At 42.5% G+C, this 14,206-nt stretch overlaps 1 protein-coding gene across 3 annotated transcripts in view; it reads right to left on the bottom strand.

Moving 5' to 3' along the window:
- pik3r4 (phosphoinositide-3-kinase, regulatory subunit 4) overlaps window positions 1–14,206 on the bottom strand; it is an 80,434-nt gene that overhangs the window by 9,035 nt on the left and 57,193 nt on the right. For 2 of the 3 annotated variants that reach the window (XM_078242247.1, XM_078242264.1), the window contains 5 exons: window positions 12,182–12,208; window positions 10,611–10,822; window positions 10,223–10,354; window positions 8,102–8,202; window positions 6,594–6,682 (listed from right to left, as the gene is read on the bottom strand). In XM_078242247.1, coding sequence (XP_078098373.1) covers window positions 6,594–6,682; window positions 8,102–8,202; window positions 10,223–10,354; window positions 10,611–10,822; window positions 12,182–12,208 — 561 coding nt within the window. The remainder of the gene's footprint in view (window positions 1–6,593; window positions 6,683–8,101; window positions 8,203–10,222; window positions 10,355–10,610; window positions 10,823–12,181; window positions 12,209–14,206) is intronic. The other variant, XM_078242256.1, reaches the window with a different exon arrangement.

Here is a 14,206-nt window from a genome sequence, read left to right as displayed (position 1 = left end):
GCTGTTGGGGGGAGCAGCCTACCTGGGGGAAGCAACAGTGGCCATGCCTCCGGCGCAGAGTCCAGCCCGGCAGCTCAAAAGGGTAGGGAAAAGGAGGATGAGCAAACTGACCACAGCACCAGGATACAGGGAGCCGTTCAAGTGGGGGGGGGGGAGAAACAAGAAATGTAGTAGAAATTGGGGATAGTACACTTTTGGATGCTGTTGGGGGGGGGGACTTAGCAGGGGTAGGCCATAGTGTACAGGTCACTGGCTCAGAGTCTGTCCTTGTGGCTCAGAAGAGGGAGGGGGGGGGGGGGCTGGGGGGAAGAGTAGTAGAGGATTAGTCATTGGGGATTCCTTAGTTAAAGGGACGGATAGGAGATTCTGTGAGAATGAGAGAGACTCGCAGTTGGTGTGTTGCCTCCCAGGAGCCAGAGTCCATGATGTTTCAATCGTGTTTTCGAAATCCTTAAGGGGGAGGGGGACCAGCCCCAAGTTGTGGTTCACATAGGCACTCAAGACATGGGTAGGAAAAGGGATGGGGATGTAAGGCAGAAATTCAGGGAGTTGGGTGGAAGCTTAGTGCTAGAACAAACAAAGTTGTTATCTCTGGTTTGTTACCCATGCCACGTGATAAGTGAGGAGAGGAATAGGGAGAGAGAGCAGTTGAACACGTGGTTACAGGGATGGTGCAGGAGGGAGGGTTTCAGATACCTGGACAATTGGGGCTCTTTCTGGTGTAGGTGGGACCTCTACAAACAGGATGGTCTGCACCTGAACCAGAGGGGTACAAATATCTTTGGGGGGGGGGGGGGGGGGGGAGAATTTGCCAATGCTCTTCGGGAGGGTTTAAACTAATTCAGCAGGGGGGTGGGTACCTGAATTGTAGCTCCAGTGTACAGGAGGTTGAGAGCAGTGAGGTCATGGATGAGGTTTCAGGGTCGCAGGAGTATACTGGCAGGCAGGAAGGTGGTTTGAAGTGTGTATACTTCAACGCCAGGAGCATCCGGAATAAGGTGGGTGAGCTTGCAGCATGGGTTGGTACCTGGGACTTCGATGTTGTGGCCATCTCGGAGACATGGATAGAGCAGGGACAGGAATGGTTGTTGCAGGGTTTAGATGTTTCAGTAAGTGCAGGGAAGGTGGTAAAAGAGGGGGAGGTGTGGCATTGTTAGTCAAGAACAGTATTACGGTGGCAAAAAGGACATTTGATGAGGACTCATCTAATGAGGTAGTTTGGGCTGAGGTTAGAAACGGGAAAGGAGAGGTCACCCTGTCGGGAGATTTTTATAGACCTCCGAAAAGTTCCAGAGATGTCGGGGGAAAAGATTGCAAAGATGATTCTGGATAGGAGCGAAAGTAATAGGGTAGTTGTTCTGGGGGACTTTAACTTTACAAATATTGACTGGAAAAGCTATAGTTTGAGTACTTTAGAGGGGTCGGTTTTTGTCCAATGTGTGCAGGAAGGCTTCCTGACACAGTATGTAGATAGACCAACAAGAGGCGAGGCCACATTGGATTTGGTACTGGGTAATGAACCAGGCCAGGTGTTAGATTTGGAGGCAGGCGAGCACTTTGGTGACAGTGACCACAATTCGATTACGTTTACCTGAGCAATGGAAAGGGATAGGTATATACCAAAGGGCAAGAGTTATAGCTGGGGGAAAGGAAATTATGATGTGATTAGGCGAGATTTAGGTGGCATAGGTTGGAGAAGGAAACTGCAGGGGATGGGCGCAACTGTAATGTGGAACTTGTTCAAGGAACAGCTACTACGCGTCCTTGATAAATATGTACCTGTCAGGCAGGGAGGAAGCAGTCGTGTGAGGGAACAGTGGTTTACTAAGGAGGTTGAATCTCTTGTGAAGAGGAAGGAGGAGACTTATGTTAAGATGAGACGTGAAGGCTCAGTTAGGGTGCTTGAGAGTTACAAGTTAGCCAGGAAGGACATAAAGAAAGAGTTAAGAGCCAGGAGGGGACACGAGAAGTCTTTGGCAGGTAGGATCAAGGAAAACCCTAAAGCTTTCTATAGGTATGTCAGGAGTAAAAGAATGACTAGGGTAAGATTAGGGCCAGTCAAGGACAGTAGTGAGAAGTTGTGCGTAGAGTCTGAAGAGATAGAGGCACGAAATGAATATTTTTCGTCGGTATTCACACTGGAGAGGGACAGTATTGTCGAGGGGAGTACTGAGATGCAGGCTGTTGGACTGGACAGGATTGAGGTTCATAAGGAGGAGGTGTTAGCAATTCTGGAAAGGGCCGGATGGGATTTATCCTAGGATTCTCTGGGAGGCTAGAGAGGAGATTGCAGAGCCTTTGGCTTTGATCTTTGTGTCGTCATTGTCTACAGGAACAGTGCCAGAAGACTGGAGGATAGCAAATGTTGTCCCCTTGTTCAAGGAGTAGGGACAACCCTGGTAATTATAGACCGGTGAGCCTTACTTCTGTTGTGGGCAAGGTTTTGGAAAGGATTATAAGAGATAGGATTTATAATCCCCTGGAAAGGAATAATTTGATTAGGGATAGTCAGCACGGTTTTGTGAAGGGTAGGTCGTGCCTCACAAACCTTATTGAGTTCTTGGAGAAGGTGACCAAAGAGGTGGATGAGGGTAAAGCGGTTGATGTGGTGTATATGGATTTCAGCAAAGCGTTTGATAAGGTTCCCCATGGTAAGCGTTTGCAGAAAATACGCACACATGGGATTGAGGGTGATTTAGTGGTTTGGATCAGGAATTGGCTAGCTGCAAGAAAACAGAGGGTGGTGGTTGATGGGAAATATTCATCCTGGAGTTCACTTACTAGTGGTGTACCGCAAGGATCTGTTTTGGGGCCACTGCTGTTTGTCATTTTTATTAATGACTTGGATGAGGGCGTAGAAGGATGGATTAGTAAATTTGCGGATGACAGAAGACTGGAGGATAGCAAATGTTGTCCCCTTGTTCAAGTTGTGGAGTTGTAGACAGTGCGGAGGGAAGTGGCAGGTTACAGAGGGACATAGATAAGCTGCAGAGCTGGACTGAGAGGTGGCAAATGGGGTTTAATGTGGAAAAGTGTGAGGTGATTCACTTTGGAAGGAGTAACAGGAATACAGAGTACTGGGCTAATGGCAAGATACTTGGTAGTGTGGATGAACAGAGGGATCTGGGTGTCCATGTGCATAGATCCCTGAAAGTTGGCACCCAGGTTGATAGGGTTGTTAAGAAGGCGTACTGTGTGTTAGCTTTTATTGGTAGAGGGATTGAGTTTCGGAGCCATGAGGTCATGCTGCAACTGTACAAAACTCTGGTGCGGCCGCACTTGGAGTATTGCGTACAGTTCTGGTCGCCGCATTATAGGAAAGATGTGGAAGTGTTGGAAAGGGTGCAGAGGAGATTTACCAGGATGTTGCCTGGTATGGTGGGAAAATTGTATGAGGAAAGGCTTGAGGTTGTTTTCGTTAGAGAAAAGAAGGTTAAGAGGTGACTTAATAGAGGCATACAAGATGATCAAAGGATTAGATAGGGTGGACAGTGAGCCTTTTTTCTAGGATGGTGATGGCTAACACAAGGGGACATAGCTTTAAATTGAGGGGTGAGAGATATAGGACAAATGTTCGAGGTAGGTTCTTTACTCAGAGTAGTAAGGGCGTGGAATGCCCTGCCTGCAGCGGTAGTGGACTCGTCAACATTGAGAGCATTCAAATGGTTATTGGATAAACATATGGATGATATTGGAATAGTGTAGATTAGAGGGACTTTAGATTGGTTTCACTGGTCGGCGCAACATCGAGGGCTGAAGGGCCTGTACTGCGCTGTAATGTTCTATGAATCAGACAATCAGCAATGGTTTCATCGTCATCATTAGACCTTTATTATATTTTTACTGAATTCAAATTTCAGCATCTGCAGTGGTGGGATTTGAACCCAGGCATCCAGAGCATTATCTGGGTGTCTGGATTAGTAGCCCAGTGGCAATATCACTATTGCACCACCTTCCCAGTTCAGAACTCAGAATTATTGTACAAATGAAACAAAGAAGGTTGTCTCTGAATGGAACAATTTTGTATTTGGCAATTTTAGAACAGACCCTGGTATTGAAATAGGGCTGAATAGAACAGAGACTATATTACTGTGTGTGGTACACAATTGAAAAGGATAGAACACTAAAGGTAGGAAGGGCAAAGGACTGTAGGTTGGTCAAGATCCAGTTCTGCTGTTCCAGTTACCAAAAATCATTTAAATGAGTTTGGAGAAGGGGGTCTCTTGAGAATTTGTATTATCCGGATGGTCAGGACCAAAGCAAGAAGGGTATACGCATCTGGGAACTTTGGATGGAATATGGCTGCTGGTTAATGCAACTCGATCGAAACTATTGAATGGAAAGTGAGAAATCCTACAAAATTAAGGCAGAGTTAGAAAGACTGAGATTGCATATTTGTGCAGGAAGTAATGGGAGTGCTTTAAGTAATTGAAGTATATCTTTGTTATATCTTTCACTTGTTAATTGATGTTTAAATTATGCTGATTTTAGTTGATTTGTTACAGTAAAGGTTTTAAAACATGAAGTCCTGTCCATTGGTTTTCTTCCCTTTTGCTTTGAGGATTGCTTTCTTTTAGAAGTTATTGGTCTCCATGGGGATCAGAAACAATGCTCTCACTACCTGTGGGGATAAGGATAAAAAATCATGGAGACAATGAAAAAATCTATTAGAAAGACAGCCAGTATGCAGACCATGGAACATTGGAGCAAGAAGCTGTCCAAAGATGGAAGGGGAACATAATGTGGTCATTGTACGTGATTCAAAAGTTAGCACTTTGGTAAGCAAGACTGAGAATCCAACAAGGTATGCTGCTTACCCGGCACCAAGGAAATCTTGAAAGGTTAGAGAGGAAAGGGAAGGATCCAATCATTGTATTCCACATACACAATAGGTTCTGTTCGAGAGCACCAGGAATGAGTTAAACGAACAGGACCTCAAGGGTTATAATCTCTTGCTGTCTAAGACATTCAAATTAGCATGGCATAAACAGATTAGAGAGATTTTATTTTACAGTGACCATGTGACTACAAAACTGAGTGTTGTGGGAAAGAAGGGTTCAATTTTGTGGGACAATGTCATTAGTATTGGGATACGCACCATTGGCCTGGGCTCCATCTGATCTGGCCTGAGATCAGGGTCCGAGCAGAAAGGGAGCAAGGGAGGACTCGGGTGGAAAAAATATTAGCTTAAAAAAATTAAACAAAAAGAGAGTTAGTCAGAAATTGTGCTTTTGTCAATACCTGCAAAGATATAATAGAAGTAAGAAAAAAGTGAGTAAAACAAAAGCTAAAGGACAATTTAGGGTACGTAGCCTAAATAGGCATTCTTTATACAAACAGGGCATAAGGAACAATTTGAATGACTGCAGGCACAAATTAAACTTGGAGGGTATCAAATGGAAGCCATTATTGAAATTTGGCTGCAAGACAATCAGGACTGGGAACTAAATGCAAGCTCTACAGGAAAAATGCTGAAAATAGCAGCAGAAGTGTAGCTGCAGTGAGAAAGGATGAACTGACTTCAATTATAAGGAAGGATATAATGAAAAAGAGGTAAAGCAAGCTATGGAGACTGAGTGGATATAGGAAATAAAAAATAATTCAAGACTGTCAAGGAAGTTACATTCAGCAAATCCCAATTTAATGTTTCCCCTTAATATCAATATGTTAATGGGACCTGCAATTTCAGTGAGCGTCACAGTATTCATTTTAAATTGTTTCTCGCATAACCTGACTGGCACCATTTTGGAGCAACCTCTTCCTGTGCCCAACTCTCTGAACTGTGGCCTCTCTCGTTGAACAATTTACTCCCCGACTCATCCTTTCATCACTCCTCCATCCTGGACCTGCATTCCCGTTCAAGATCCAGATCTAACCGGATGTCGGCGCTCCAAAGTTGTGATGGTACAGAAGTGCCGAGTAGGGGCTGATATAATCCAATTTTTTTTAAAAATGACTATCAAAGCTACATCACCTGACTCACTGCTCATCTCCAGTGCACCTTGTTCACAGGGAGGGTTCAGGAGAGGGAATTAGCGAACAGGAGCATTAAAAAAAAAACATGGGTTATAAGAGCCCCAGCTTGGTACTTATCCACTATTGCGACCCACACTGCCACACCCCTGGTGCTCCAGCTTTATATTGGATCAAAACTGTGAGGGGGCAGAAGAAAGCAACATTTTTCTCAATCATTTTAAAATCTATTTTATTTCAATTACACACACATTATCAAATAATGCTGTAACTGAAAGGGAAGGCATCTAAAGGCAACAGTGTGGAGGGGGCAACGCTTCACATGTAATTATAGCATATGTGGGGTGGCCTCAAATTAATCCTAATGCACTGGCCCCCATTCTGTCACCAGAAGGCCACCTCCAGGCATTAGTTGGCCTTAATACTTATGCTAACCTGAATATGGGTAGCTATCACCCTGTCAAACTCACACCTCCCACCAAAAACTGGCCTGGAGACAGGAAGATGCCAGCAGACATTCCAGGTTTACCTACTTCCAGCAGGCTTTCAAAATCCAACCCAATATGTGGATACATATTGCTAGACCCTTAAATCCACCAATTCTATCCAAAGTACATCACCTTATTCTCATATCTGACCCAGCAGTTAGTAGCAGAGGATTTCCATCTGCTGGACTGCAGTAGATTCCATGGACACTATGCGTTGAAGGCTAAACATTAAAACAAAAACAAAAAATGTTAAAATACAATTAAACCTTGAACATAAGAGAAAACAAAAGCAAAATCTTATGGGTTGCTGGAAATCTGAAACAAAAACAGAATGTGCTGTTAAAACTCAGCTGAATGGCAGCATCTGTGGAAAGAAAAACAGAGTTAAAGCTCTTTGGAATTTAATTGGACCTTGAAATCACAGATCTTGAATCCGTTCAGCTTAACATTACAATCCAGCCTCTTCATAATACAAACGTAACATTGTCATCCACATAATAACTTCTAACTGATCTCCCATGGCATTGCACATTGAGAGTTCAGAACAAAAACAAAACTAGTGGGTGAGCAGATTATTGAACCAACTGAACTTACTCTACATCCCAACAGTGGTTTTCCCCATGGCCACCCCAGCTTATCTTATCCATGAACCATCAACTTTATCCTCATCAAACCAGAAATGTCTCAAATTTAAAATTTCACTCTTGTACTTAAATCTTTTCATAGCCTCAACCTATTCCCAATTCCATAACATCCTCCAGTCCCCAAATCACAAACTCTCTATTTGATTCTGGCCTCTTGTGCCCATACACGCACCTCATTTGACCCGGTCATTAGTGGTTTTGCTTTCAATCACCGAGGTCCTTTTCGGAAACCTGTCTGCTTCTCTAGGGTCCAGACTGCTCTAAGATTCTCCTTCAAATCAACTTTTTTTTCCAAACAAACATATGGTTGGTCACTACTTCTAATATCTTATTCTTTCACTCCATACCCATAACTTTGATTATACCTCTGTGAAGCATTTCGGGAGTTTCTTTTTAAATTTACACAAAGCATTATAAGATTCGAGAACCGTTTCTTCCCTACTACCATCAGATTTTTGAATGGACCTACCTTATATTAAGTTGATGTTTTTCTATATCCTAGCTATAACTGTGCCACTTCAATTTGCACCCTCTCCTTTCCTTCTCCCCTATGTACTCTATGAACGGTATGCTTTGTCTATATAGTGCTCAAGAAACAATACTTTTCACTGTATACCAATACATGTGACAATAATAAATCAATTATATGATGTGGGGAGGCAGTGGCATAGTGGTATTGTCACTGGACTGGTAATTCAAAGACCCATGGTAATGTTCTGGGGCCCCTGGTTTGAATCCCACCACAGCAGATGGTGAAATTTGAATTCCATGAAATAAATTCTGAATTAAAAGTCTAATAATGGCCATGAATTCATTGTTAATTGTGAACAGTTATTATTAAACTTGGAAAAGGTTGTGGTGGAAGAGGGTACAGAAAACAGAAGTTTATCTTGGTTGCATATCCTTAATTTCAACATTAACAAACTAATCAGGAGGCAGAAATAGGAATTAAATCTTAACAGTTAAGAATAAAAGTTTGAAGATTTAGCCACAAACCTGCATTTCAGAGAGGGGTGGAGCACTGCTGGCCCAAAGGGTGAATCGTCTGTCTCCAGTTTCCATATCCCACATTGAAACTTCATTATTTCCTTGAACAGCTAAATAGGCATGTCAAAACAAGCGAGAAGTGTGAGGCAACTCCAGCAGAGAGTGGATCAACAGAGGTACAGCTCATACAAAGGTATACCAACACACCAGACATGACATGCACACAGATGATTTGTCACGTCATGCTTTATGAGGCTCAGGTTTGTGTCAGGTAAATGGTAAATATTTCCTTTTGGCTAAGATCAAGTGTAGTATCTAATCACTTCTCGGTCTTTTGGCTAAGATCAAGTGTGGTCTGCTGATGCTGCACTTGGTTGAGGTCATTGGGTTGCATTTAAGCTTCATTTTCATGTGAAGCAATTTTTAAAAGCGGCATCTCGGCCTTTTGGCTAAGATGCAAATGAGATCAAGCCTTGGAGGAGGAAACCTCCGCTTACTCCAATCAGCTTGGCTCATGTAGATCAGGCCCAAGACAGGGTAGGGGTTGCATACCCTGTCTTGTCAGCTTGGATCGGAAATCTCTCAACCTCAAGGGGGGGAGGTTTAACACAGATATCAGAAGGACATATTTTACACAGAGGGTCGTGGGGTCCTGGAATGTGTTGCCGGGCAAGGTGGTGGAGGCGGACACACTGGGAACGTTTAAGACTTATCTAGACAGCTATATGAACGGAGTGGGAATGGAGGGATACAAAAGAGTGGTCTAGTTTGGACCAGGGAGCGGCGCGGGCTAATTGTTCTTTGTTTCTCGTTTCAAGGCTTCATTCTATGATCATCTTGCTGGTGCCAGTACAGAGCGAGACTGCGGATAGTTGGGAACCTGTCTCGGGGGCAGGGAATTCAGATGGTGTTCGTAAAGCAGAAGTGGAGATGAATAGGGTTGGGAAGCATTTTCTGATCAGGGCCAGTGTGATCGCCTGGACTCGTTTCGATCGCCACAGGGGGTCGGAGATGAATTTCCCAGATTTTTTTTTTCCCCATATTGGCCCTGGGGTTTTCACTCTGGGTTTTCGCCTCTCCCTGGAGATCACATGGTCTGGAATGGGGGGTGGGGGTGAGTTAATAGGTTGTGATGAACAAAGCATCGTAGCTATGAGGGACAGCTCGGTGGATAGGATATTAGGATGTAGATAGGCTGGAAAATTGGGCGGGGATCCTGGATTCAGGACGCGGGCTTGGAGGGCCGAAGGGCCTGTTCCTGTGCTGTTTTGTTCTTTGTTCTTGTTTGTTGAGACTCTGAATTGGACTTGATTTGATTGAATTGGAAAAGTATTTAAAAAATGATAAATATTTGCAGCTTGTGGAACAAGATCCGCTGCCAAAAGAACCTGGTGGTCAGACTTCACTAATAGCTGTCAAAGTCACAGTCGCCCTCAACTTCCTTGCCTTTGGATCCATGCAGGGTTCTACCAGACATTTGCATGATCCTGGGTATCAGCGGTCCAGAAACGCACAAGACAACTGACCACCAATGATGCCTGTTATGAGCGAGTAGACACGCGAGTGCGAAGCTCTGACTCACACAGGTGCAGAGCATTAGCATTTGCACAGATTTGACAATTAAGGCAAACACAGATAACCCAGGACTATACAGTGCAAGAGATTCTACTATATTATGAATCTACGATGCAACCACAAGATGCTGCTTATCCAGAGGTGCACAAGATGGGCAGATACCAAGATGTCTTTATCCTGTAGTAGCCCAATATCCCTGATCTCCTAGCACCTTGAAGCATACTTAACAGCTGGCTACACAGAGACAAAGAATATCCATTCAATTGTGGCCGACATCAACCATCAGGAAGCCAAGCAATGAGGTCTGGATGCAGTACAATGATATGGTATACATTTTACATCATGAAAGCCATCTGAAAACCAGATGTCTCATTGAGCAAGTCATTGGCATGGTGAAGTTGAGTTCAGGTGCTTGAACAAGTCTGAAGGCATTCTGCGGTATGCACCGGGCAGGGACTCCACAATGGGTGTGGCTTGTTGCACACTGCACAAGGCATAGCAGCTAGAGGAGGGAAAAGTAATAAACCACAAGTAACCTGAATGTGTTGAATTTACCTGCAATGACCCATGACTGGCAGAGGGGATGCATAAGTAGACGTCGAATGCGAGCCCTGGCTGGGTGACAATGACTTGAAATGGGCAGCTGAAATCTCATATCCCAACAAGCCATAGTGCCATTACTTGTACCTTTTAGAAAGAAACTAGTTACAGAAACAAATACAGCAAGCATCTTAATTTTAAACCCTCAAAATTACCACTTATTCCAAAAATAAAATTTCTGATAATTGTATTTGACTGAAAAATAAGCCAAGTGAAATTTATCTACAGAGTTTTCGTAGTTTGAGTCACAGATACAATTTTCCATTTCACCAACGCAACTATTATGGAAACATCCTACGGTACAGAACAAAAAAATTGACAAATAAATTTGGAAAATACTTACCAATACATAACCAACATTGATGTATATCTACGGCAAAGGAAGTTGCAAGTCCAAGTCTCAAATCATGCTTTAAAGTCCAGGCATTTGTTGATGACCTCAGGTCCCAGCCGACTAAAGAACCATTTACAGTTGCGTATGCTAAAACAGACTGTGCACCTGCATTAAAATGATGAATATCCACCACACAACCATCTTCTTTCTGGTCCAAAGCTCTTGTAAAATAAAATAATAGATTTGTTTGCGTGAACATGGGTGCAATTGTTAATTGCTTATAGTCGATGTAATGTAAAATGCTGGTAATACTTATCAAGATGATTGATTTTGTAATGAAATTGGTTTTTGAACCAGAAACCTCTCCTCTAATATTGAGATCATACCATGCATTTATAAATAACTAAACCTTTATCCTTCAATTCTAGGTTCCACTTTGAAAATTGAGATAAGTTACCACAGAAGAATCAACAGCAGCTTAAATTCAACCTCTGGATACAGGATAACAATTTATCTGGCTAAGATTTACCGCTAGTCATACTGAATCATATGTTAATTCCAATTCACTTTTTCATCAATGAGATTAACTTAAACACATTTATGAATGTTCAATTTAGGTTGAGAGAAATTACACAGGAATACAATTGCTGTTCTCAGCAATGCAATATTAAAAAGTTAAATGTTGTATTAATAAAACTGTAACTTTAAGACAAAAGAACAATTTGATTTCAAATTAGAAGATATTGATGATGAAAGGCAGTTTACCCATCCACGTATTAATAAATTAATCAGTGTACAAAAGTGCAGCAAGAGTTCAAGCATAGTGTCAACTTGCAATTCAGAATATGAAAAGGAAGTTGCTTCAATATTAAAAATTGTTAAATGCACATGGTCTGAATAATTATGAATACTACATGCAAGCTACAGTTATAAATAAGAAAATAGAACTAAGCAACAAGAGGAGGAATGCATCTTATGGAGAAGGAAGACACCCATTACAGTTAGTTACGATACTAAAAAAAACACACAAAAAGATGGGATGAGATGGGATCAGTGAACATTAATAAATACTGTTTTTCATCAGTGTGCCTGATTCTAAGGCATTTTTTTTAAAGGCTGTTAATTCATATTGCTAACAGGAATTAGTGTATGTTTAATCCAAGACTATTAATAGTATCTACGTATAAAAGGGATAGAAGAATTGGTAATTTTCCTTAGAAAGCACAGGGCTACATTAAACAGAGTAATGTACACAGCTAATGGGTTATAGACTAATTATAACAATAAATTAAACTTTTTTGTTTGAAAACTGCATCAAGCCTTCACAGAGGTACATCATGAAGATCCCTTTCCCATTTTACACAAGTGTTAATGTAATAAGTAATTATTTTTTGTGTTTTTTTAATGCAGTCATTTAAGTAATGCACTAAAGGAAATTAGTTCTTTGGACATCTTAATAAAAATGCACATGCAATTATTGTGCTTATGCCATCACTTTAGAGGTTAACCATGCCAGAAAAAAAGTATTAAATCAATGTATAAAAACCTAGCAATTTAATGATTAAAAAAATCTGGCATACACGTTACAGGTGCAATTGTCTTCCTTTCTGTGGAGAAAAAGATAATAAATCACCATAGAAACAAGAAATAATCTGCCACTAATTTTACCATGAATGCCTTGGCTTTCCTGGTTTGGTACACCCAGGCGTAGCTGAAAGGTCATCAGTTCATAATTTTTATCTTCAGTACTTTCACACTACATTGATAGTCATGGTGTTGCATGGTAACTGCTCCTACCCTCACAATTTGAAGCAAAGTAAATACATTTCTACTATGACAGGAAAAACAAAACATCTTGTATTTTGCTCCCGATGATTTAAGTACAGCAGTTGACTGCCATCTAGAGTTTTAATATGCAAATTGGCAAGAACAAGGAGATTCTTTGCGCAGTACCATAACAGAAATGAAATGAAATATGGAAACATGCACATTGTCAGTTTCAATGCACATTTTGAACCACCCAGTGAAAAGTTATACAAATGGGAACATTAAACTCCAATTTAGCCATGTTAAAAAGCTGAGGCACGGTGAGCAGCAAGAACAGATGATAGACCAGGGGCTCTGTTATGGAGATCCTGTTTTCGAAAGAATTGTAGGGAGCAGGATAAAGTCAATGGAGGCAATTCTCCCCCAAAAATTCTAAGTGTCGAATTTGCATAAAAACTGAAGTAAATCCCAGTTTTTTTCAGCGGGAGTTTCAAAATGAACCTCCCACAGTCTCCGCACTGCAGAGTGAACCAGCATAATTCAGAAGAAAAAGCTGTAGGCGGGGCCTATTCCCACTGGAGACATCGGCACCAGAGTGCTGAACGGGCCACTACGCATGCGCTGATCTGCTGCGCACTGCCATATTCCCAAATGCAGATCAGCTCGATTGCTGGCCAGCAGCCCCAACTCCTCCTCCCCCCCCCCCCCGCAGCTGCCCAACAGTCTGACCCCCTCCCCAAATCAATGGCCAGCCCGAATCGCTGACCTCCCTCCCTTTGTCACCATTGAGTGCAGAGTGGCAGCGGGACCCCCCTCCCCCGCCTGATGGACAGTGCTAAGGGGCAGGTGGCACTGTCAAGCTGGCAATGCCCTGGAGGCATCCCCTTACCTTCCGGCCCTCTGGGAGGCCTCGATGGCCCCCCTTCACTCCTGTGGAGTCAGGGTGGTGAAACACTCTTTGCAGGGGAGACACTCTAGCGGGCCCAGGGACATCAATCCTGGGCATGCTAATTATATGTAAATAATATTAAATTGAGAATTAACATACATTATACAGCTCTGTGCCGATTTCTGGCGCGGAGCTGACGGCGCTGGTAATCCGGCGCCCTAAGACTCAGAGGCCATGGCGCCCAATGGGAGCCCGCTAAACTGCCTCCGCTTGACTCTCCGAGCCCACTGCGCTGCAAAAGCAGTGCAGCGGGCTGGGAGAATCGCCGCCAATTTAATTTTGATGAAAAGGCAGCATTGGATTGACCATGGGCACAAATGAAAATTTCCCAGAATTAAAAAAGGGCAAAATGGAGCTCAAAGAGACAAATAAATGAAATGAGCAAGGGGAAACAGCATGACATAACGCAAAAAGAATTAGTGCACGACAAAATGTTTTGGGAACAACTTGCATTTGTATACCATCTTTCACACGAAAATCATCCCAAGGCCCCTGACAAAAAATATCAACTTCCATTTCCCTTTTAATATTTATTTTTCCATTTAATTTTGAGGGAAACATCTCACAACCTTGATGTTAAATTTGATCCTGAGGATTGAGTTTCCAAACGCATATACGTAGTATCATAATAGCTGAATATTTTCTAATCTCTAACCTTAATAGGCAACTCTATTTTCAAACAGTGACCCTTAGTTTTAGATTCCCTCAAGAGGAAACATCCTCTCCATATCCACACTGTCAAGACCCGTCAGGGTCATCTCTTACTCTTCTTTACTCCAGCAGATACAAGCCTAGCCTATCCATGCTTTCCTCATAAGACAATCCACCCTTTCCACTTATTAACCTAGTAAACCTTTCTTGAGCTGCTTCCAATGCATTTACGTCCTTC

Source organism: Mustelus asterias, chromosome 2 (assembly GCF_964213995.1).
Source record: "Mustelus asterias chromosome 2, sMusAst1.hap1.1, whole genome shotgun sequence".
Taxonomy (NCBI): Eukaryota; Metazoa; Chordata; class Chondrichthyes; order Carcharhiniformes; family Triakidae; genus Mustelus; species Mustelus asterias.
This window is presented reverse-complemented; position numbering and strand designations above follow the sequence as displayed.